Here is a 26,543-nt window from a genome sequence, read left to right as displayed (position 1 = left end):
ATTTACTACAATTGTCCAGCAATGAGTGCTCGGCCTAACAATTAATAACATTTTATTAAACGACTGCTATCGCCGGAGTCGCGCGCGCGAGCCGAGTCCGATCGATCGCCGATGTGGAATATATCACACATTTGTTTATAAAGGTACGTTTATTCATATCTTAAAGCTATAATAACAACACAATATTGAAGAAAAACAATCATATTTGTACATTACTATTTATATAACTTACTATTTTTGTAAAAAAAGTACGTTTCTAGGCGTAATACATAGTTTTTTTATAGTTTTTCTTTCTGCAAAAGTAATAGTGTAGCGTGTTTTCGAACGAAACATGCAATTTTTATCGTCGGAATTTTTGTTATTGTTTACGTTTATTTCGTGACGTTTCACATGTGTTTCTTCACGGAACGTACTTAGTATTCTTATTTCTATATTTAAAACTATTTGGAGAATTTAAAGTAGTGGCTGTATGTCGATTTCCAGTGCCTGTATTGTGTTATGTGTCAAATTTTGGCGGTAATTTTTCATTTGTTTTATTATTTTATAGATGTATCGTAAACAAAATAAATAAGTTGATTCAAAAGTGTTGTTTTTCAAATGAAATGGTATTGTGAGGAGTAATTAATGCGATTTTCAATGCGTTTAAATCATCAACATTCATATTTATTGCCAGCTATTTGTTTCAAGACTGTCTAGTGTTAATAAGTTTCCTTCTAAATGAATGACTTTGTGGGATTACCAATGTTAAATGAATGGCATTCGAGTTACGCATGTATGAGTAAATAAAGGAAAATACACATATTTATTTATAAAAATACGTTCCCTTACATTCATTTGAAAGGATGTACCTATTTGTTAGTGAAAGATTTTTAATTCGCATACATACATAAAATCACGCCTTCTTCCCATAGGGGTAGGCAGAGACCAGAGAACACCACTTGGTACGATCCTTATTTTCAATTCGTATTTATCATTATTGATGTTGTAAACGCTTAAGTCTGTAAGTTTGTCTGTTGGGATTTTTCGACTAAACTGCTAAACCGATTTTCATGAAATTTTACATCTGTGTATATAGTTAAAGGTCAGACGTTTTTTTGCTTTATATGTTAGAGGAGTCTGCTGTATTAGTATTTTAATATATAGTTTCGAAATGAATGAACGATAATTAAGATGAATAGTTAAAGTCTCGTTCATTCTTATCAATGTTCTGATAACCTTTTTATAATCAGTTTGCGAGCGTAAGTAAATAAGTTTACGCAGCCGCTGTTGATAATATGTAACACTGTTTTTCTTTAAAAATACCAGCGATTTATGCTTCATGTTTCTTTTTTGAAAATTTAGACATGTAATATCAAGTTTATTCATAGATCCTTAAAAGGCTAAATGATGACTTACAAAAGTTATGTGTTCTGCAATTTAGTTAATATAGAACGCAAATATATTTTTTATCAATGTTAAGTACTAGCCTGGTGGAATTGGTATTTGCAAAGTAATTGATATAATTCTGAGAAACTAATTAATTTTGGTACAATACATGGTAATGCACTTACTTAATTAATGTCAGCACTTTAAAAGTGCTGTTTAATGTATTTCACGATATGTATGTATTTGATGACAAATAGAAATTGGTTTAACGCAAACACAAGAACAGACAGGATATTAGCGCTCTATACAAATATCATTAGAACAAAAGTAATTTGGATTAAGATAATTAGAAAATGATATGTTTGTTTAAATCTCATTAACAAAATCGTGTGCCGTAAACAATTTACAAAGGTATAAACAATAACTAAGAGTAGTTCGTCCTGAAGTTGTTTGGCTCACACAATTCAGATCAGCGGGCCTATCACGTATCTTAGTTGACAACTAGTGTACGTCAAATTGATGGTCACTATTCAATACATTGGTGCTTTGATGTAAGGTGTTCATCACTATTATCTAAGGGAGAAAGCAATGTACTGCATAGTGGCTTTCATATAGTTGTCAACTGAGAAACATGATAGCCCCCCAGATCGTGTGAACGAACGAGAAAGCCAACAAAACAATATTTGCACAAGAATTTGTAACTCTTCCTTTATTATGGAAGTCCTTAAAACCTTCTATTCTATTTTGTCCTAAACATTTACGTACAAAGTCGTCGTTTTTATAAAGAACGTAATGTATGTTATCAATGGTTTAAAACAACCGGACTAAAGTCATTGACCCCGCTACTAATGTTGCGTATTCCCTGCATTTATGCCCAAATAAAGGATGCACCTTATTGAAACCGGTTATAACAGGACTACGGCGAAACAGGGACAGTGCACTGAACTAATACATAGCAGGGTATGTCAACATATAATACCCTTGAATTTTGTAAAGTCTTCTTATATTTATAGTCCCATACCTTTGATAGCCTTTAGCCTTGTTTAATTCTTGAAACTAGGGAGCCTTGGTTGTTTTAGGACTAATAATTTCACTAACTCTTTATACTTGGTGTGGAAAAAACTTTTCTGAAAGTAAGAATACAAAAATCGCATCGCTTTTTCTTTAATAAAAGATCGTAGACGTCATTTTTTCGCAAACCTTTTTTTGAAGTATATATGATGATGATGTATAAAACGCTATAGCAAAAATTAAAATCTGTTTTTACTGGCTTTCAGAATCTCTCTGTATAAAATAATACAGGTTTTCTGTCAAAAAACGTCAATATTAACCATGGCACCTAAAATTGTGATTTTTTATTTATTCAATGAAATTATTCAATTGACCAAAGTACCCACTGGTGAATGGAAATATTATTACACTTCAATTAAAGCGTACTCTATGAGTTCAAATTGGTTTGCCTTCAGGCGTTACTATGCCTACAGTATAAAATGAATAATTTTGTAAGTAACAGTTTTCACAACGAGCCTGCGGTAAATCAATTAGGTCTTTACTCGGCTAAAAATATCACCAATTTTATGTTTTATTGTGTCTGAGAACCCGTTTTATTATAAAGTGTTATGATATTAAATTGTCAGACAAAGGATGGCTGTTATTTAGGACTAAGGATAAGAGTTGCCATCCAATTTAGAACACCTTAGGATCCTTGTACTTTTTTGAATTAAGGACATGTTAATAATTCAATTGTATTCTTGTATCAAGTAAGGAAAAAAGAAATCATTGGCGTTCCATTTTCGACAGCCCAAAATTACTCTTTAAAGATAATTATTTATTTTTTGGTTTTGCACGCAAAGGTTTGATGAGTTTCTCCGATTTATTAAAATTAAAGTGTTAACAATTGAAATCTATATAATACGATGATAAAAGCATCAAATTATCAGGTAATATGATCCATTGCATTTCGTCATAAGTTAATTATCGTGAAAGGGTCAATTAATGGCGAGTGCACGCCCGACTCGTCTTGCATCGGTTGATGAATTGCGGAATTAACCCGCAGGTAATGATACGAACAATAATAATTGAAATATTGTTTCATGTTAAGTAATTAACCGTTATCGATCAGTAGCGTGATTGTTTACAGTCTAACGAGTATCGAGAATTTGAAATTTAAAATGTTCTGCAAAAATAGTTCCGACGTTGCCCGCTAGAGGCGCTCTTCAGATTTACATACAAAGTTTTTCAATTGCTTGCAGACTGCAGTTTATTTTCATGCAAAGAAGTACGATAATAATGTAATAGTGTATATTTTTGTAGGAGTCTGTAGGTACCATACCTTGTTCAGCTCGTAATATTACACATTGAGTTTTACGATAATTAGGTAGGTATATGTAGGTATGTATGAAACTGAAGCTAAGCTTTTACTTACATAAAGATAAATAGAGCAAAGATAGAATTTGGTCTTTATTACACACAGATTGGCATAACCTAGTCAAATTTTAAAATAACCCTTTAGAAAACAAATAAAGTACGTTCTTTATTGAAAAAACGGAAATGCTAATTTTAAATTGAATCTGAAATCTGTTGTTTTGAAACAAACACAATGTTTCATAAAACAAAGCAGCAAAAACATCAACTGCGAAAAAAAAACCTTTCAAACGTATGATTCGTTTTATACATGAATACCTTTTAAGGGACGTGAATAATGCGTTAATATCATGAAGGGTTTCCTTGTCAGTCAAGTTTATATCTTCCATAACAACGACTAAAATCTGATCAGCGCCTCTAGCGGGCGACGTAGCAACTATTTTTGGAGTACATTTTAAATGTCAAACTCGGAGGAGCTCGTGGCTTAGTTTACAACAGCCGCACGGATCGATCTCTGAGGTTAAGCTACGCTTGCCGAGGTTGTTCCGTGGATGGGTGACCATCCTAAACATATCGAGTTTCTCCGTGTTTCGGAAGGCACGTTAAATTGTGGGTCCCGGCTGTCATTTTCGAAGATCTTTGACAGTCGTTAACAGTAGTCAGAAGCTTGAAAGTCTGACAACCAGTCTTACCGAAGGGTATCGTGTTAATACCTAAGTAACTGGGTTGTGGAGGTCAGATAGGCAGTCGCTCCATGTAAAACACTGGTATTCAGCTGCATCCGGTGAGACTGGAAGCCGACTCCAACATAGTTTGGAATAAAGGCTAAGCGAATATATATATTTTAAATGTCAAACTCTCGATTCTCCATAGGACCGACTGTAGAGAATCGCGCTTATGTTTAGTTTTATTAGTTATATAATCCAGTCTAGTCTACCGAAGTATACAATTTTATTGCAATTGTATAATAGGGCAGAAGTTATCATTGTCATTTAATTAATGCCTTCAAATTACTTTAATAAATCAAAGCAGTAAAATGTTGACATTTCTCTCAAATGTCACGGCAAGGTTGTGTTTATGAGTACATAAATAGCTTTGGAGACGTCATTAGATCTATTTCCTGCAGTTATTAATACCTTTTGAATTATTTTTAATGAGTACACGTTAAAATAGCGTACCAAAGGGGTGGCGTATAGTCAACAGTGGGTTGGCTGAATAGATATCTATCTTAACTTATACATAATAAATAAATTTAACCCCTTACTGTCCCACTGCTGGGCAAGGGTCTCCTCCCGTAATGAGGGAGGGGTTAGGGCTTGAGTCTACCACGCTGGCCAAGTGCGGGTTGGGGACTTTTCATGCCCTAAATAAATGTATTAAACAAATTTTAGGCATACAAGGTTTCCTCTCGATGTTTTCCATCACCGTTGGAGCATGTGATAATTATTTCTAATACACACATAACTTCGAAAAGTCATTGGTGGGTTCCCTCAGGTTCGAATCTGCGACCACTTGTGTGGGAGGTATCAAATTATACCACTCGGCTATCACTGCTATTCGTAAAAAATTGCTTATTTGACTGACGTCGAAGCCTCAATCCATTTGATTCTAGCTGATGTTCCAATATTATAATGATGTAAGAATATAGGGGTAAAAATACTATCGTTAGGTTTATTAGACTGTAGCGGTAAACTACCTATATTAACAGTCTTATGCCCTGTTTCTGAGTACATTTAGCGGTAGTTTATCTATTCAATAACGCTTAAAAACTCATAAAAAAACGCTATTGAATAGATAAAATACCGCTAAATGTACCTCAGAAACCGGGGGTTAGTAGTTGAATTGTGTGTTCCGATTGTATCGTATCATCTTCGTGACGAGTGTTTGACGTATATATAGGAAAAAGGTTCCCTGAAAGCTCGATTTTATCGAGTAACGAGTGTTTGACGTTTATAAATAACCTGAGAAAATTAAAATGCCTAAAACAATTCCCTACAGCTACTAGGTTGCCGATACATTCTAAAATTGTTGTTCAAACTTCAATAAAGCGGGTGAATTTATGTTGACTTTGAAAAGACAAACAGTTCTTATAAGAAGCGAACGATAACAAAATATGGGAGGCGTGTTTGATATTATACTTCTATGCGAATGTAAATATTATGATGAACTTCACCGTTATCATTATTCGTTAATGATATTGAACTATAATCTACGCACTTCGAGGTGGGGTTAGGCCATAGTCCATTATGATGAGCGGGGATCAGGAGAGTCGGCTCATTATTAAGTTATAGGGCTTTTAGTATGTTGGGAGTTTGGGGCTTTCATTAGACGAATTCGTTGCTAGTTTCCGGACTTAAACCTGTTTCATTAAAAGGTCACTAGTTACACGCAACTATTACGAACACCCACATAACTACAAGTATTTCATTAATTGGGGGAAAACTGCCTCTGAGATTTTGCGGTCATAAATACAAGTATGGTGTTTTTTGGTTCTCTGCGAATGGTTGCAAAAAGCATCAATAGGTATGCAATTGCAAAAATACAAGTTTGACTATGTGAAAAGATCAAAGTAGTGAGGGCTGAAAATGGGACCATTTTTCATTCATTCTTATGATACTTGATGGCAAATTGACTAAGACAGACAAAATGCAAACGTTTCCAACATACAAATCACAATTAAATCAGGATATTTCAAATCCATAAATCGTCCCACCCATCCTTTTCTAAGCCGTGGTTAATTAACTTAACCGTGGCATTAGGTAATACGCATTACACCGTCACGGTTCCCTCGTTATTGATAGCGGTGGCACACAAACATGACGTCACGGCAAATTGGCGATAAGACCTGACCTTACAGTTATCGAGACCATAAACTTGATGGAAACGCCTGTTTGCTGGCAATCAGACAGTAAACTTATATTGGATGTCATTTAGATGTTACCGCTTACGATAAAGTATAGGATAATGAGGTTTCTTGTCAATAGTAATTGAAAATATTACGCTGGTTGAACTGGTCATCAGTATTCTAAGAGTTACCGTGCGTTAAAGGGTACGTAAAAAGACAGTCTTGATTTAAGTATATTAATTTATTAACACACTGTTAAAGTGATTTGGAAGGAATGAAAGGAGGTCCTTGCCCAGCAGTGGGACACTCAAACAAGCTAAGAAAAAATAGACAGCAATTAAAGTAAGCAACAGTCACTGCGCTAAGTAAAAAATGTAAACGTCAACTAATTTAAAAACCAAGTGATGAAAAGAATTGTATCTGATATGATTTGGCGGTATAAATAGGTCTATTTACTGACAATATCCAAAATATATTGCAGATGTCAAACGAAGCGATCGCGAAAGGCGAAGCGGCGTTGCTGCGACAGGCTCGCGACAAATTCGTCGCGGTGTTCGGTCGCCAGCCTGCAGCCGGCGCGTGCGCCCCCGGCCGAGTCAACCTCATCGGTGAACACATCGACTATTGCGAAGGATTCGTATTACCTGTTGTAAGTATATATCAGTTTAGCCTTTCTTCCAAACCATGGTGGAGTCGGTTTCAGGTCTCAACGGATGCAGCTGAGTACCAGTGTGACACATAGAGCGAATGCCTATCTCACCTCCACAACCTAATTGCATACCTTGGTTATTACACCATATCCTTCGGTAAGACAATCTTACGTGCCCTTCGAAGCACGGAGAAGCTCAGTAGCTCGATCTCTGCCTCTATCGACTAACGACAGCCAGCTAGCTGTCGAGAAATTTTGTGTGATGAAAACCTGATCAGCGCCTCTAACAGGCGTCATAGGAACTATTTTGGCAGAAAATTTCAATTGTTGATACTGGATGGCTCAAATTGTAGAGTCACTACAGGTCAAATAGCGCCCATCTATGGATTTCTTTTGAAAGTCTACCCAAGCGCCCGGTTTCACCAATTCTGGAAATGTGTCAAATACCTTATAAGATACGATTTTGAGACCTATTTTTATTAATACATTTGATGTCACTTTACTTAGTACATAGGTTATCTGGCTGTTATTAATTAGCTATGAAATCAGACTGTTTCTTCTTTATTCTCCTCAAATTGCACGCAATGAGAGTCGCGTGCCTACTACATATTAAAGACTTAGTTACAAAGCCTTCTTAACAAATTCTCTCAAAATTAATGAGTGCCTTACAAACGATCGGATTATTTTGATTCCAACAATTATATTATTATCTGTGCCTCTAGTGAAAAAAAAGTCCGATTTTGTCTAAAATAAGTTATGATACCAAAATGGTCAGAAACAAATGCTCTATCGGTGGATAAAAATAGATATTGTTTATCTTTAAAAATGAGAAAGTTAGCAATATGCATAATGGGTTAACTTCAACTAGAATAATATTGCAAAAGTGGAATATAAATGCATTCTAATTTCATAAGTAATTTTCGACAAAATCGGACTTGTACCCTTTTTCACTAGAGACAGGCATAATCTGATGACTTAAGTAGGGACAAATTACAACGTCCATTATTCCGTGTTTTCTAATTATTACACGATTGCTGGATTGTACCGCAGTTAACTGACGGTTAACCGCCGGTTTCTGAGGTACATTTAGCGGTAGTTTATCTATTGAATAGCGTTTAAACTCGTATAAATAAAACGCTATTGAATAGATAAACTACCGCTAAATGTACTCAAATCCAGGGATAAGCGATGAAAAGTTCGTTAAATCTCATTATCAAATTAGAATAAAAAATATGTTTGCAATATACGAGTGTCAGACAGGCAGAACGAAATAAAAAACGCAAAAACGTTTTGCGGTATAATTGTTTGTAAAATAGAAATATGTAAGTTAAAAAACAACTTTTGTACAAACAATATGTTTACAGTGTTTCAAAGGTTTTTAACATAATTTTATTTCTCTAATTACGCTTTGATATTTCAAACAAATTTGTTTCACACAGTTTACATAGAGATTTAAAACAGTACAACCAGTCGGTTTAAAACATTAGCGGGAATTTTGTGAAGTTCGTCTTCATGTTTTCAATAATATTCGTATTTTGTTTGAAGTTGATAAATCACCAATTAGCGAAACGAACCGAAGGGCTCAGCTGTATTAATCCTTTACTTTTGAGTACCCATTAAGAGTGTACAAGCTTTTACGGACAAATTCTTAGAGAAAGGAAAATATTTGTTGCTACACCTACGTTCAAATAGTTAGAATTTTGCTAATTTGAGGACTAAGGAATTGCTTGAAACTTTCTTCATCTTGAAATTTCTAAGTTTTCTGCTAATAGATTACCAGAAAACATTATTTATTACCAAAATACATTGATTATTTTAAAACTTAATCTTCTATAGCGATGTACGATGTTTCACGTAAAGTATTCATTCATCTCAATAATGTCAGAGGGAGAAGTTTGTTTGGTATTTTGAAAAAATCGACGAATTGATCGGTATATTTCCAAATATCAGAAATTAACAAGAACATAAAAAACGCAAAAATTCTGCGGCTTTTAACGCAGTGTTCATGAATTAAATATTTTTAAACACTGTGGGTACTGTTATAATTTTATTTTGTAATTAATTATTATATTTGAATGCTGTGATCTCCTGTAATTGAGAAAGCACATAACTTTTATCTCACCTTGAATGTAATTCTGTTTTTGTAACGTGTATTTCTTGTTGGTAATCTATACTAATCTATACTAATATTATAAAGCTGAAGAGTTTGTTTGTTTGTTTGTTTGAACGCGCTAATCTCAGGAACGACTGGTCCGATTTGAAAAATTCAGTGTTAGATAGTCCATTTATTGAGGAAGGCTATAGGCTCTATATCATAACGTTACGACCAATAGGAGCAGAATTTTCTCCGTTTTTGTATCATTATTTACCTGTAGTAAATAATGTTACAAAAACGGAGAAATTTTGACCCATTCTCTCTTATGTGTCGCAAGCGAAGTTGCGCGGGTCAGCTATCCATAATAAACGAGGCTCAGCTGTATTAATCCTTTACTTTTGAGTACCCATTAAGAGTGTACAAGCTTTTACGGACAAATTCTTAGAGAAAGGAAAATATTTGTTGCTACACCTACGTTCAAATAGTTAGAATTTTGCTAATTTGAGGACTAAGGAATTGCTTGAAACTTTCTTCATCTTGAAATTTCTAAGTTTTCTGCTAATAGATTACCAGAAAACATTATTTATTACCAAAATACATTGATTATTTTAGAACTTAATCTTCTATAGCGATGTACGATGTTTCACGTAAAGTATTCATTCATCTCAATAATGTCAGAGGGAGAAGTTTGTTTGGTATTTTGAAAAAATCGACGAATTGATCGGTATATTTCCAAATATCAGAAATTAACAAGAACATAAAAAACGCAAAAATTCTGCGGCTTTTAACGCAGTGTTCATGAATTAAATATTTTTAAACACTGTGGGTACTGTTATAATTTTATTTTGTAATTAATTATTATATTTGAATGCTGTGATCTCCTGTAATTGAGAAAGCACATAACTTTTATCTCACCTTGAATGTAATTCTGTTTTTGTAACGTGTATTTCTTGTTGGTAATCTATACTAATCTATACTAATATTATAAAGCTGAAGAGTTTGTTTGTTTGTTTGTTTGAACGCGCTAATCTCAGGAACGACTGGTCCGATTTGAAAAATTCAGTGTTAGATAGTCCATTTATTGAGGAAGGCTATAGGCTCTATATCATAACGTTACGACCAATAGGAGCAGAATTTTCTCCGTTTTTGTATCATTATTTACCTGTAGTAAATAATGTTACAAAAACGGAGAAATTTTGACCCATTCTCTCTTATGTGTCGCAAGCGAAGTTGCGCGGGTCAGCTATCCATAATAAACGAGAGAATCAACAAATAACCATTTCTTCTTTCCCAGGCCTTACCGTTCGTGACCCTCATCGTAGGATCGCTAAACAACACGACAGAATGCAACCTGGTGTCGGTGCTCGGTACCGGCGAGGTGGTCACCACCAGCTTCCCTTCTTCTAAGTCTTCGGTGCCTCTGGTACCGGGAGCCCCTGCTTGGGCGAATTATATTAAAGGCGTTGTCGCGAATTTCCCGGGTAAGTGATAATTTTACTATTGTATTCCACAGTTTTGCGTTTGAATGCCACTGTGGTTCAACCGTTAGGATATCAGACTCCTAATAATGAGATTTCAGGGGTCAATTTTCGGGTCGGGTTATTGAGGTGTTTAAACTAATGCCAGAAAATACTCGTTAGTAGTTCAGTGTATAGGCACGTGCCCGCTATATAGTAATAGGCTCGTCCCCTATTGCATAGGACTTACATTGTAAATGACGACGCGGGTGTTTTTAATATGCCTTTGCCTATAGTTTTTCAGTAATTGTAACGACTATCATAAGTGTCAATATTTGACCTAAATGAATAAATGATTTGATTTTGATTTTGAATATCACCAAATAACAGATTATTCCATGAATAAATATAATATTATATAGATAGGTATAAAAATTTGAATTTTATGGATGATTTATCTAGAAATTTGCAATATCTGAATTGCTTTATGTATTTATGTTTATAGTCTTACGCGGTATTGTATCTTTATTTTTATATTCAGTTTTATATCCAACATTAATAATACCTAGTAAAAGATTATTCTAAGGTAAAGAAATGTTTTCATTTTCATATTGTTGTAACTTTCAACTTAAAATTGAAAGTAACAACAATATGAAAATGAAAACGTAGATTGCGGTACAAATGTTTTATTCTTTGAATGTGGATAGAAAATGTTTATATCTTTCGGTTATCATTGTTTATTTGCTAATCAAATTTCTGTTAATTCTCTACCAATGTATGTGTTCTCTTCACAGGTGGTGTCGGTGGTTTCGACGCGGTAATCGTGTCGGATGTGCCCATGGGAGCTGGTCTCTCAAGCAGCGCCGCCATCGAAGTAGCTACCTTCACCTTACTTGAAGCTCTGACGGGGAACAAAGTGGGGTAAGATTGCAGTGATAGATCTATATGCAAACTAACTACTGCTCGTGATATTAAATAAATAAATTTAACCTAGTAATGTCCCACTGCTAGGCAAGAGTCTCCTCCCAGAATGAGAGATGGGGACCACGCTGGCCAAGTGTGGGTTGGGAATTTTGCATACCTTCAAGACCTGTTCTAAAGAACTCTCATGCATGCATAGTTGCATCACGATGTTTTTCTTCACCGTTGGAAGAAGTGAGAATAATTATTTCTAATACATACTTCGAAAAGTCAAGAATCCTCAACTATATGCGTGGGAGGCGTAACTTAAACCACTCGGCTATATTTAGTTTTCCCGTTTTCACAGAATTTTTATTGCTCATCTTTCATATAAAATTTTTTCACTCCTTTGACCTAGTAAACTTTCCAAAAATCTCTGCTTACTACTCCCATACACATTCCAAGGAGGCGCCTCCGTGGCGCAGTGGTTTAGGTAACCACGGAGGTCGTGGGTTCGATTCCTACAGGGGACAATTATTTGTGCGATTCACAAAAAAATGTTTCGAGAATGGTACAACCGTTCTTTCTTTGTGTTCTTTGTTTAAATGTTTGGAAAAGTCTTAGTGGTCTTTAAAAGAAAAAGAAGAGAGTAGTTTATTAGTAAGACAAGTTCCTGAATATAACTATATTTTGTTGTAATTCGTACAGGCCGGTGCAAAAAGCCAAGTTATGTCAGAAGGCAGAGCATGAGTTCCCGGGCATGCCGTGCGGCATCATGGACCAGTACATCGTCACTATGGGCAAGAAAGACCACGCACTACTCATTGATTGCAGGTATGAATACATTACTAGGATTCAGGACATACGATAAATACGGTTATTGTAATTAAGTACATGTATGTATTTTGTATATTTTTGAGTAGTTATGTGTATTTATTGAATGTTATTTTCTCTTTTCTTCCTTCTTAACTACTTATTTGTTAATTTTGTTGTTTGTTGACCTCTATTATACATTATTCTTACCTCCGTATTAGGTTAACTGGAAGAGAATGTCATTAAGTCCCCCGCTATACAATTTTTGGGTCGATAACTGAATATACAAAATGAAATTAGGTAAGGGCAGCACTTTTGGACACTACAACTGTAGGGAAGAATTTGTTAAAGTCTATACTACCTCGCGTAGGTCATGATCGCATGTCTGAATGTTTCTATGATATCATCAAACAGGTAGAAACATTCCTGACCAATCTCAAGTATAAGTTCTGCCAAGAGTAAAATATTATTTAAATATACTCCTTTATTTAACACCTGAGTATGGGCAAGTAAAATAATTTAGATGCAAACAAAATAGGAATTCATAATTACTTGTCTAAGCTCAGAAAATGTATTATAAGTACGGTAATAGGGCGGAAACTTTCCTTGTCCGTAGGCGGACGGCACCTGTATAATTAGTAGGTGTAATGACATCGTTATTTTGGTCTGGTAATTAATATTACGGACTTAAAATTATTTTATAAGCACTTTGTGAGATAAAGCATTCTATAAATACACTTTGCTTTTCATACTTCCGGTGCGCGATTGTCTGTACTTAGCACTGTTGCGTAGCAAACGATTGATATTTGAAATAACTTAAAGAAAATAGTTCGCGGTATAGGCTAGAGGCACTGATCAGTTTTTCATAGAATTTATAGTCAATAGCCATTAGCAGTAGAAAATCTTTTCTTTGGTCTTATACACATCCATATAAAGTTAGTATTTTAAATGCGAAAGTATGCCTACTAGGCTGTCCAGAAAATTTGTATTAAAAATGTGGGTGTCCCTAGTGGGTGCCGTTGGAACTAATTTTGGTATCGAAAAGATCTCAACGACTTTTACCGTTAACAAACACCGAGTGTCTTACTTCGCCAGTTTATCTTATCAAGCTACCATCTTCCGCAGATCCCTGGAATCCCAACAAATCCCAATGGAACTGGGAGACCTAGCGGTCCTGGTGACGAACTCCAACGTGAAGCATCAGCTCACTGGCAGCGAGTACCCTCAGAGGAGAGCCCAGTGTCAGGAGGCAGCTGACAGACTTGGTCTTCCGTCACTTAGAGACGCCAAGGTTGAGGACTTGGAGAGTAAGTATGAAGAATTTATTCTAGATTAATCTACTCGTTTTGTAGTCTTCTGGAAGCCCACAGAAGAAACTTGTTTTGGAAGTCCAGCAGTGGAACTTTGGACGCCTTCTTCCCATAGGTGTAGGCAGAGTCCAGAGAATTTTGGAACTTTAAGTTATACATGGAATTATTTCATGTAGTTGCAGCATTCAAAGCCGTGACTAGTTAAGACTTTCGGAGCATTTCGGATGAAGAGGTTGTTAGTACGAATCCCACTCACGTAATCAATACAATACAGACTATTAACAATGATAGAAATAAAATATATCTTTAAAATGCTATTGATTAAATCTTTCTGAATAACATAAAAGAATATCTGTAATATTTTTTAATAATAGAAACAAAAGCAAGTCTTCATACTTTAAACGGAAGAGCTTATGTTGGCTAAGCTACATCAATAAATCGAACAATAACTCTTTCAAATCATATTTTAAACCAGTTTCAGAAATTAATTTCAACAGGCTTATCGAAACTTTTATGCAAATAGTACCAAATCTGTTTCAATAATAAAATCGACTGATTGAAATTGTATAACATAAATAATTCACAAAACTTTTGATTGATCTTTAGTATCGAAAGCGGCAGAATGATTGTGGAAATTACAATAGAATTTACGTATCTCTGAAAAGGGCTGACATTTATTTTTGAACAATTGAAGTCGCTGAATTTCATTACTTTATTGCTATCACCGGTCGGTAAACGATTTATGGGTAAAGCAATCCTTTCCGCGGTCAATACACAGATGCCCGTGACCACATAGTGGCATCTTGGCTTCAAATAGACCTTTTGCTATAAAATCGAGACGGAAATTTATTCATTCATCGTATAGATAATGGTCAATCTATTGTCAAAGTTGTTCAGGGCCTGTGACATGACATAACGACTGTTATTTTGAGTCATAACAACCGACGTGCTCGTAACATACGTGCTCTCCAAAGCACGAAGACGCTCAGATCAAATACCACTATGCCACCCATCTATAGAATGTCCGTGCCAAGGGTTGCTTAACCCAGAGTTCATTTACCGACCGGTGAGTTCAACTGATTATGAATGCTACTAATTGGCCTTCTAAGAGAGAAATTATAATTAGTATCGGATTTTCAGGGAAAACCTTTAAGTGCTCCTGAAGTAATCGGAATAAGGACATAATTTTTTGTCCCTTTTTATCAAAATGTGGGACAGGAAATTAATTAATTAGACAATCTTTGTAATCACCGTTCCTGAAACATTAATTAATCTTTTATTATACCTCACTATGTAGAGGTACTTAATCACTGAATGAATCGTATATTGATTGATTTTTTGCCGAAATGAACAAAAAATTCTCTATTGAAAAACTTTTCGTTGAAAATATTTTGCCGGTTTCTTTGTGTGGAAGTTTTGAAGCGTACATTCGGGTTTCTAGATATAAAAATATTAAACACTTTCGGTAAAAATATTTTTAAGTTTTCTTTTTGATATAAGGCTTTAACTTTACCTTATTGTAAGTCCCACGGTTTTCAAAGTCAAGAATAGTTTAAAAAGGTATATTTTCTCTAAGACCGCAGTTTCTATTATATTTTCGATAAAAAAATGAATCGTAGTTTCTATAAAATTGGCTACTGGCTTGGAAAATACACCCACTTAGCGAGAGTTTAAATTTAAATTGTCCTACGGTACGTGGGTGTTGAACGGTACAATATTCCTACTTTCTATTTTACTTTCAAATAAGCTGCGATTTGACGCTATAGATAAAAGCAAAGCAGTATATTGAGGTCGTTTTATAGATAGTGTAACGAAACAAATGAATTTCATTAAAATGGCCTACGATGATCAATATGTAATTCTCATATTATCAACTCCTCTTGTAGAAAGGTAAACACCATCAGCGTTTGATATTTTTGGCTTCTATGCCAAATACTAACGAAATACCTATGTACACCAATATTTTATCTAATAAACTGCGCTTCACAGTTGCATGTATCCCCAAATTAGTGCGCAGCTGTCAGACGCGCAACACGGTTTCCGACCTGGGTGTAGTACAACTGGCAACTTATTAAATTTAATGACACATCTAGTACCTACCATAGATGCTGGACTACAGGTCGATGTAGCCTATTTTGATTTCCGGAGGGCTTTTGATGTTGTCGATAATGACGTTCTGTTGTGCAAATTAGCTAACGTGGGCTGCACACCGCACGCACTTACCTTCTTTACCAGCTATTTAAGGGACAGGCGTCAGTACGTTGATTGTAACGGGCACTTTTCTGAACCATATTTCACGAGGTCTGGGGTGAGTCAGGGCAGCAATTTGGGACCTTTGCTTTTTATTATAACCATTAATGACTTACCTAAAATGTTATCTTGCTCTACTCCCTTGCTTTTCGCCGATGACTTAAAATTGGTTCTTGACATTAAGCACAGTGACGATCACATTAAGTTGCAGCATGATATAGATAGGGTGGTAGACTGGAGCATAGACAACAAGTTATACTTTAATGGTGATAAGTGTTCTGTCGTATCGTATAGTAAGGCGCGTGCCCCGAGCCATCACCAATATCAGATGAACGGAACGCCTCTAAAACGGGTCACAGAGGTAAGAGACTTAGGAGTGCATTTTACAGCTGATATGAAATTTACTCAACATATCATAAATGTTTGTAAAAAGGCGTACCGAAACTTGGGTCTGATATTACGTCAAGCAAATCGATTTACAAACATTACAGCTGTAAAGTCTCTGTACGAAGCAATTGTGAAAAGCCACTTGGAGCATAATGCAGTGATTTGGTCGCCTTGTGAAACAAAATATAGGTTTATGTTAGAGCGCATTCAGAACAAATTTGTAAGATTTTTATATCATAAACAATATGGAGTGTATCCGGGATACCCATTATTGTACCCCACCCTGTTTGTGTTAGGCATGGTAGGTTACTACAATCTGGAGGTAAGGAGAGAAGTGGCTCTTGCCACATATATGTTTAAAGTTCTGCGTGGTCAAATACATAACCCAGGACTACTAGAAGTTTTACAACTGTGTGTCCCAGACGGGTTTGTGGAACGAAGGCGTCGACCGCCGCTGCTGTCGGTGCCGCGCGCGCGCACTAACTTACTGCAGCGAGCGCCACTAACGCGTGCGCTGCGGACGCTCAATACTCTGTCCAACAGAATTGACTTGTTCGCTTGTTCTGTGAATGAGTTCACAAAGGCCACATATTGTATAGTTTGTGATATGGTATAGATTATTGATTAGTATTTATATATTATATTATTACCTAAATAGATATTAGATAATTATTATAATGTACCTACACTATTGTATTGGGGTAAACCTGTAAAAATAGTTGTAAGGATGAATAAATAAATAAATAAATAAATAAATGGTTTGGATGGTTAAAATGGTTGCTAAGAAGTCTAAATTACTTACCCCCGGTTTCTGAGTACATTTAGCGGTAGTTTATTTAATCAATAGCGTTTCTTCATATGAGTTTTAACGCTATTAAATAGATAAACTACCTTTAAATGAAATCAGAAACCGGGGGTTAAAGAAATAGTTGTTACAAAATAACTTAACTTATAATCCGCCCGTTTATACACGAATAAAAAACATGATTTGATCTTAAAATTCTTCTCTATTTAATCTATTTTCTGTAGCACAATTCAGAATATGCCAACAAAAAGCTTATATTTTTTAAGTACATGTGTCTTTAGCTACTCGATGACAAAGTTGATATTCGTTTAATATATAAATTCGTTTTCTCGTTGCCTCTCAAAACTCGTCTATTTTCCTGACGGGAGGAAGATGAAAGATATGCAAAGTGTCACGAAAGTAAAAATTTCCGCTCTCGCCAACTCTCCGCAACCATTTTAAATAAGAGTGACGTAGCTGATATCTGGAAAATTTGGCAACTCATGTAGGCTTTTCCTTATTAATTTCTACAACATTTTATTTAGCCAGATCCGTATTGCATACACAATTTGTTGATAGCTAGCTTATTGTCGATAGTCGATAGTGATGGAAAATCGAGCTTCCGTTAAGTAACTTCTAATTACATAATATTATAATGCAACGGGTCTTATACGCGATTGAAAATTTAAAGGTTAGGATACCTTATTTGCTGCCCGACGTTTCGATCGCATTACAACGACCGTGGTCACGAGCTGACTCGTGACCACGGTCGTTGTAATGCGATCGAAACGTCGGGCAGCAAATAAGGTATCCTAACCTTTAAATTTTCAATCGCGTATAAGACCCGTTGCATTATAATATTATGTGTACTAGTCGCGAGAGTTTAAAAACATTAACTTCTAATTACATTCCAAAGAGATTTGTGGTCGGCAAGTTAGCATAACTCTTTACTAAATTAAGAAGTGTTTTTGTCAAAAGTCCCTCTATACCAAAAAACGTTCCGGGTTTCCAGTAAATGGGTAACAATAGGTATTAATATTTTTCTTCCTAAATTAACTTTTTATCTATTAAAAAAAAATGCCTTTAATATTAATTGGACACGAATAGCAGGAGATAGAGGGGACGGGAAGAAAATGACTGAGGCCTTTGCTCAGCAGTGGGACAGTACAGGCTAACAAAAAAAAAAAAAAAAAAATTTAAAAAGAGAAAATCGTAGAGTATGTTCGAATCTTCGTTGATTAAAATAATTATTTAATGCGATAAAGCCTATATACTAAGCTAAGGGAAAGAAAAGGGCAGCAATTGCGATGTTTAAGCTATTTTTCTTTTTCCTTGTAGAACTAAAAGCCCAGAAGGTTGATGAAGTGGTGCTGATGCGAGCCAGACACGTGATTGAAGAGATCGCCAGAACTGAGGAAGTAGGCCGAGTTATGAAGAACAAAGACTTCAAACGAGTAAGTTATTTGTATGATTTTACTGTCAACATTAGGAAAAGCTGTTCTCAGGTCCAAACTGACTTTAGTCTTTACATTAGTATTTTTTAACCCCCGATGAAATAAAAGAAGATGTTATAAACTTGGCTCTTGTGTGTCTGTCTGTGTCTGTGTGTTTGTCTGACTGTGTGTCTGTCTATTTGTGGCACCGTAGCACCTAGATGTGGGTGTTCCGATTAGGATGCGGTTTATATGTTCAGAAAGATTCTATTCTGCTAGTGATTTTCGAAACGTTGTAATACAATCTGGTCAGCCAATTACTGGTTATTGAACCCTAAGGTCCACAGGTCTGTAACAATACGACGCACTAATCAAACAACGCATGAGCTCACCGAAAAATGCGACCATTTGGATTCTCAAACCGTTCAAATATCTACAATAATCGAAATCTATACATTTACTTAGATATCTGGTGCAAGCTTTATAAATATATGTTATGTCAATAAAACCAATACAAACAATACACGATCCCAATAAATAATCCCTATATAATAAAGCGCTACGAATTGCTCAGTAACCGTAATATAAGATTGACCCAAATATCATATGAAGACGATGTCGTCTTAATCCGACGTCTTTAATTATATCCTTACGCGCGTGTACAGATGACAACTTGTTATTTCAAATATGCTATTAATCAAGTAATTAGACACAAAATAAAATTTAAAAAATAATAAGTATTGTCTAGAAACTTGTCTTAGTCAGTTCATCTCGAACTTAAATATCATTGGATAATTTACACACAGCCATTTTATCCCAAACTAAGCAGAACTTGTAAACAAATAACTGATAAAAATACTTATATACTTCTAATTACATACTTACATAAGACACAGTAACAACCAAGCTCAGAACAGATACTCGTGCTCATTACAAAAATACTTATCCCGGGTTAGATTTGAATCCACTACACGCAGCGCTACGGGTATTGCGGCGAGTTGACCACAACTACCACTGCGCCAAACGTTCAGTTAAAACTGGGGTTTAACTCATGAAACTAGAAGGGAATAATCAATTCGTCTATATTTGAGCAAATCTATACTAATATAATATAATAAAGCTGAAGAGTTTGTTTGTTTGTTTGTTTGTTTGAACGCGCTAATCTCAGAAACTACTGGTCCGATTTGAAAAATTCTTTCAGTGTTAGATAGCCCATTTATCGAGGAAGGCTATAGGCTATATAACATCACGCTACGGTCATTAGGAGCGGAGTAGCAACGAAAAATGTTACAAAAACGGGGAAAATTTTGACCCATTCTCTTAGGTGACGCAAGCGAAGTTGCGCGGGTCAGCTAGTATTCAATAATCTGCGTCGTATACGCAGATTACTGAATATTTGCTCAAATATAATTTTACCTAATGACTTTCCATTTTACCAAAGCGTCAAGCGCGGCTGGTTACAAATATTCAGAAAGTTCAGTTCATTAATCTTAAACGTAGCATAAGGAAGTAATTAATCATCGTTGACAAGGCAAATCAATTGCTTAATAGGCACCTCCAAAAATTATGAAGAATTCCTTATTGTTACCAAAAGTTTAAAAATTTCGCGTCGCTTGTTTGTTATATAATAGGATACGGGAGTTAACGCGAACACGCATTTTATCTTGACGTTTCGGCGCAGGTTACACTGGCCTGGTCGCCGTATCCCTGTTTTTAACTCTTGACTGTCCCACTGTGGGGCAAGGGTCTCCTCCCAAGCAAGGGAGGGGCTAGGTATTTAGTCCACCACGCTGACCACGTGGGGGAGGCGGACTTTTCATTTCTTCAAGAAATGTGTTAAAAAATGACATGCAAGGTTTCATCACGATGTTTTCCTTCACCGCCTAACGGTGAAGGAAAACGCGAAGTAAAGTGAAAATTATTTCTAATACACACATAACTTCGAAAAGCCATTGGTGAATAGCATCGCTGCATCGGTTCGAGCCGACGACTACTTGCGTAGGAGGTGCCAACTTATACCACACGGATATCACTTTTTAAAATAATAATGACCGTCGCATGCTATTATTTATTAAGTTCTTATTGTTTCCAAGGTTGGAGAACTATTCTATCAGTCTCACGACTCCTTGAGCCAGCTGATGCAGGTATCCTGTCCAGAGCTGGATCAGATCGTGGACATCATGAGGGGCGCGCCAGGAGTGCTCGGAGCTAGGATGACAGGAGGTGGCTTCGGTGGCTGTGTTGTTACTTTAGTAAGTTGAGAAGTATTTAATGTAAATGTTTTTTTCTGAAGAGGTTTGTATTGTACTTTGTATCGAAAAAGACGTTTTGCGTTGCCAATGAGATGTTAGATTGCGAACCATCTATATATTTTTTTCTTTCTCTGACTTATCATTAACTTACGCTGACTGACGGTCAGTTTCTTTCTAAAAAGTAACAGCCAAAGTTTAAGGGTAAAGTAAAAATGACAGTCAAATTTGATTCTTCACGAATTTACTGATAGTGTTATGAAGAAAAGATTTGACTTTACTACACAAATCTCAAGTAAGCATCAATGGCTTTAGCGGTTACTTTAGATATGTATGAAGAAACTGGCCCTAAGTATTTACGTAAAATGGTATTTCTTTGTTAATTCAGGTTCATAAGAGCGAGCGTTAGAGGACAATCTTTACATCCTCCTATTGTTAGGGAGTAAAATACATCTTTACTAAATAATTGCCCAGAAAAATCTTACTTCGAGGGTTAACGAAATTTTAATAAACCTACAGCTAAGTAGAGTCAAAGAAAATTGGAAATAATGCTGTAACATCATGTCGAATTACCATGGTCATGTTATAGGTGTGGGAATCGTACCAACTGTATTTATTTAGGATTATCATTCATACATACATATTACGTATGTAGCGCTCAATCATTTCAGGCAAAAGGACCCTTGTCTGAGTCAACAAATAGGTATTATGTAGTTGACGATTATATGTAAAGAAAAACTGTTCAGTGGGTGGTAGACATTTGAAGCCTACGCTAACTTGAAGACCAATGACCTTTTTATAAGTTTTAGCGGTGATGGAAAATTCTGAAAATATTTTTACGACATTCATATATTTGCTCCACGCATTTGTATTGTGGTGCTTTGAGCCGCTTGTAGCTAGTAACCTCTCCATCAGTGAGCGACCAGTAGGTAGGTAACATTAGCGTGATTATTTCACACATAGATGATAGCATAATGGTATTTGACGCACATTCGTTGTCAACTGAGATGCGTAATAAGCCCGCAGGTTTATTAAAACTGTTAGCAACATTATCTTTTGTCTTAGTAGTATAAAATTAAATACAATTTCAATGAAACTGACCACCGTAATCGGATTGGCAGGGACATTATTATTATTATAAATACAGAAACTTACAAACATATTTGTAATATAGGGAATATACAATATTATGTCTTAAACACAGTAGTGGAATAATTTATTTAAATACTCAAAGCAGGAGGCGTATTTTGTCACATGAGTGAGCAGAATCGTTAAGAAAATATTCGAATCATTTACGTGTACATAAGAATTACGAATGTTTCGATATCTGTATTTCGAATAAATCGCATAGTAACACATAATAACAAATAGGTATATTTTAACTAAACAGTGATGAAAGCATTCAGGTACTTGTATTTAATATAAAAAAAAATGTATTCGTATCAAGAATCAAATCATAATAAGTTATTTATTCGTTTAGGTCAATTACAGACACTTATGATGGTCAAATATTGAAGGTGAATTTATCAGCTTTCAAAATGTAGAAATAGGCTTACAACCAATTACTAGTTACTATAAATTGTTGACTTGTTCTTTGAAATACTAACTAGCCGCGTAGAGGCCTCAGGTTCGAATCCCAGGTCGGGCGAAAAAGTATATTCTGAGTTTTTCTGCTAAGAGAGAGTTTATTCGGAGTCCAGAAGTTGAGATTTAGACCTCCGTGCCTCGGAGACCACGTGAAGCAGTCGGTCCTGCACCTGACATGAGACCTCGCACTAGTCGTTTTTGTTTAACGTCCCACTGAGCTATGAGAGTAAAAATAACTCTATAAGAGGTGTGAGTTGGTTTTCCAAGTATCCTCAGTTGGAACTTCAGTTCTTAAAGAATTAGTAATTCGATAAAACGGCCGAGTAAAACGGCCAGCATTCTGTTATTTATGCCATAAATTAACAAGCTTATAAAATATTCCTCGCGATCGTCTTTTTTTAGTATAAAGTTGACCCTTGGTTAAAAATAAAATGTAAATATACCTTTCTCTGGTATTATTAGTACAAAATTAGATATTCATAAATCCGGATTAAGCTAATGTTCCTGGAAGTGGGGAATTGCAGACAGCTCAAATATAATTTAGTTTTGAACTACCAAATATAGTTTATCGTGGAACTGCGATTAGGGCTGCTAAGACAAATATTTTTTATTAGGGGACATACCAGCTATTTTTTTAACCTTTGACTGTTGTCCACTGCTGGGCTAGCGTCTCCTCCTTAGAGGTGTACAGCCTCCAGACCAACGCCTGATGAAAGTCTTGCTTTGTTAAGTTTGAGTCTTGCTTTGAGAGTTTGAGAAAGAGCATTTTATTAGGATCATAATAGACAAAAACCTACCCGAACATACTTGACGGAACACAATTTCCAGCCATTCATCTGGATAATCGAATGTCGGACAAAACTGCTGGTGCAAACCCATTTTGGTCACACTGCTTGGCAAGGGTTTACCTTCCAAATGAGAGAGGGGGTTAAGCTTTTAGTCCACTACGCGGGCCAAATGCGGGTTGGGGACTTTGCATGCTCTCAATAAATGTATTTAACAAATTTTAGGCAGGGTTTGAGGTCTTGTAGAAACTATTTTTGCAGAACATTTGAAATGTTAAGTTCTCTATACTCGTTAGAACCGCCTAGGGAATCCCACTAAAGAAGGTGAGCAAACTAGCGGATATAAGTAGACTCAAAAATGTACCTCAAAATATCCACAAAGTTTGATATATTAACTATACATTGATCTCCGACCCTTAGGGCGCGTTCCCATTATGTCGTAACGATTAATTTGTCGTTGGACGACTGTCGTCCCTAGCTGTTACCATTATAACGATTGTTTGTCGTCAAAAAAATTTATAGTTTAGTAACTGTCGTATCTAGCCGTCCCCACTGTCACGATAATCTGTCGTCACTGCGAAAAGTGTCGTAGATGACAGTAAGTCGTGTCGTTCTATATGTGAACACCTCCATTTAAACATATAAGCCACGACACTTAAAACTACACGATTATCTGTCGTCACGACGTAGTGGGAACGCGCCCTTAAGGTCTATTATTATCGTTATCTTTATAAAGCCGTGAGATGAAAAACGATTAATCATAAGCGTAATCTAGATTTTAATGGCTTCCAGGACAAAGTATTTACGTAAATATTATGCTAAATCATGTTTTATAGACTGGCTGGATTAATGAAGCGAGGCAGTGTACTTAAGGTATAAAATGTACACTAATATTACAATTAAAATTCATTCATGTTTAAATTTTAACTTCTTCTTCTTCTTATCGTATGGTTAGTGGTCAACCTAGTGTCAAAGTTGTTCAAGCCGCCCGAAGGCCTTTGACATGGCTTAACGACTGTTATCGTAGTAGATAACAACCGGGACCGACTTTTAACGTGCCCTCCGAAGCACGGAGACGCCCAGTTCAAATACCACTATGCGGTCACCCATCTATGGAATGACCGCGCCAAGGGTTGCTTAACCCACAGATCGTTTACCGACCGGTGAGCGCAACTGGCTATGGGCGCCTCTAAATTTTAACAAATTCTAAATTTTGTTTGTTGTGTAAATTTTAACAAAAATAAGTAACAAAATTTATAGTATAGGCAATCGTTCCATGTAAAATACTGGTACTCAGGTGTGTCCAGTGAGACTGGAAGCAACATAGTTGAAAGAAGGGTTAGGTTAGGTTGATAATATAATTAGCATTGAAAGGTTTTACGGAAGCTTATTTGCTATCTTTGCTATTTCGTGTTCAGGAAAAAGCAAATTTAATATTTTATTTAAGTACTACATTTGTCACGTGTAAAAAATTACTACGTTATTTGACAAATATTCCCAGTCAATGGCTTTTGTTTATCGTTTTACTACACGCTTACGCTACAGACGGTACTATAGAAATTTGTAATAAAAATAGACTTTTATGTACCTTTCAATAAAAGAGACATAAGAATATAAATAAAGTCAGTATAAATGAAAATTTTGACGCATACGTATTTACTCACTAAATCGTTGTTTTTTCCTTTATATGCGGCGTTCAGTTACGCTCATTCGGCGGTAAACGTTATGTCGTTTAAAAGTTCAGAACCTGAGGCGCGGATATTCTTCAGATGGGTGGCTGTTCAGCATTGCTTTAGCTATACGTAGGGCTAGATCAAGGTTGTTGTTAATCACGGTAACAGTCCCATAGACAAGTCAAAAAAAGGCTTTGGAGGGTTGAACAATCTTTGACACTGGGTAACACCCATCATATTTGAGAGATGAGAAGGGCTTTAGGCCTTAAGATCCCTACGCCAAATTAGGGTTAGGGACTTTTAACAATATTAAAAAAAAGAAATCATCGAAATGTATGCACGTGCATAATTTTTATATTACTAAACTAAATTGGATAATTATTTTTAAATATTTTTGTCATTGTCAAGAAAGCATTATCAGACTTGCCATTGGAATTGAATCAACGAGATAAAATTGTACTATACCCGGACGAAGCTGGGGTAGTCCACTAGTATTAAATTTATATACGTTTCCCCTAATTCCAAGCGGGGCATCCCTGCTAGAGTGGAAATAATTAACGGTTAGACATGTGGTAGTGTTTTGTTAGCTTACTCAGATAGTTGGGTTTAATAGCTCGGCTGTTTAAATGAACATTAACTGGGAAATCAGGGAATTAATAATTAACCGATTATACTTGTAATTGAATTTAATTATTGTTAAACTGTTTAATTAAGTGTTTGGGGCGCTCATAGGATCAGCCCGCGACAATGGTCGATGTACTTCGATTACAATGTCGAGTAATAAACATAGTAAACTTTTTCTTTTTAACCCCAAATTGTCCCACTGGGCAAGGGTCTCCTCCGTAATTAGGACGGGGTAGGGTTTGGAGAACACCACGCTGGTTAAATGCAGGTTTTTTGCTTGGGTATACCTTTGGGCATCTTAGTATTAATAGATTTAAAAGGCAGATTAATACCTAATCAAATATGTATGTGGCAAGCCTTACTGCAAATAGTGATAGTTTAATTGTACAAATACATTTATGTGTCCTTTGTTCACAGGCAAAGAAGAGTGAGATAGAAAACCTGAAGAAGCTGGTGTTGTCTCAATACAAGGGCAAGCCCATCTTCTTCGTGTCCCAGCCGAGCGACGGAGCGCGACTAGTGAAATTGTAAATAAAATCCTTTCTATTTATTATTTTTGTTACAATTTTGTGTTTTATTTCTAGACCCCTATAATACTTTTCAAAGTAAAATGTAATTATTTCTATCGATTATACCTTAATTAGCTTTGTGGTTTGGGTGATTGATTTACATTTCACATATATTATGTACATTCATTCCGTATAGGACAACCGGATAGACAAAAAACGGTGTCGAGAAAAATGAAAGCAAAAATACGTTTGTTTTATAGGATAGTTGAAGCGGCAATAGAAAGATATCATCTGTGAAAATATCAAGTGTCTGACTATCATTTCATGGTTCATGAGATACAGCCTGTGATCTCATGAACCGTGGGATTCCGATTTAGCTTTTGGAGATGGCACCCCAAAAAGGACTGCCTTTTTCGTTAAATATTTCAGTAGTATATGGCCTCCGCTATAAGCTTCTCTAAACC

At 35.8% G+C, this 26,543-nt stretch overlaps 1 protein-coding gene across 1 annotated transcript; it reads left to right on the top strand.

Annotated features, from left to right (window-relative positions):
* LOC142974776 (galactokinase-like) lies at positions 1 to 26,135 on the top strand. Its single transcript, XM_076117290.1, has 9 exons — positions 1 to 143; positions 7,056 to 7,223; positions 10,613 to 10,799; positions 11,570 to 11,696; positions 12,384 to 12,509; positions 13,614 to 13,795; positions 18,558 to 18,673; positions 20,746 to 20,904; positions 25,988 to 26,135. The coding sequence occupies exons 2-9, from the start codon at positions 7,056 to 7,058 to the stop codon at positions 26,099 to 26,101; spliced, it is 1,179 nt and encodes a 392-aa protein (XP_075973405.1). The 5' UTR covers positions 1 to 143; the 3' UTR covers positions 26,102 to 26,135.
* Positions 26,136 to 26,543: the final 408 nt, after the last annotated feature.

Source organism: Anticarsia gemmatalis, chromosome 8, assembly GCF_050436995.1.
Source record: "Anticarsia gemmatalis isolate Benzon Research Colony breed Stoneville strain chromosome 8, ilAntGemm2 primary, whole genome shotgun sequence".
Classification (NCBI taxonomy): domain Eukaryota; kingdom Metazoa; phylum Arthropoda; class Insecta; order Lepidoptera; family Erebidae; genus Anticarsia; species Anticarsia gemmatalis.
This window is presented reverse-complemented; position numbering and strand designations above follow the sequence as displayed.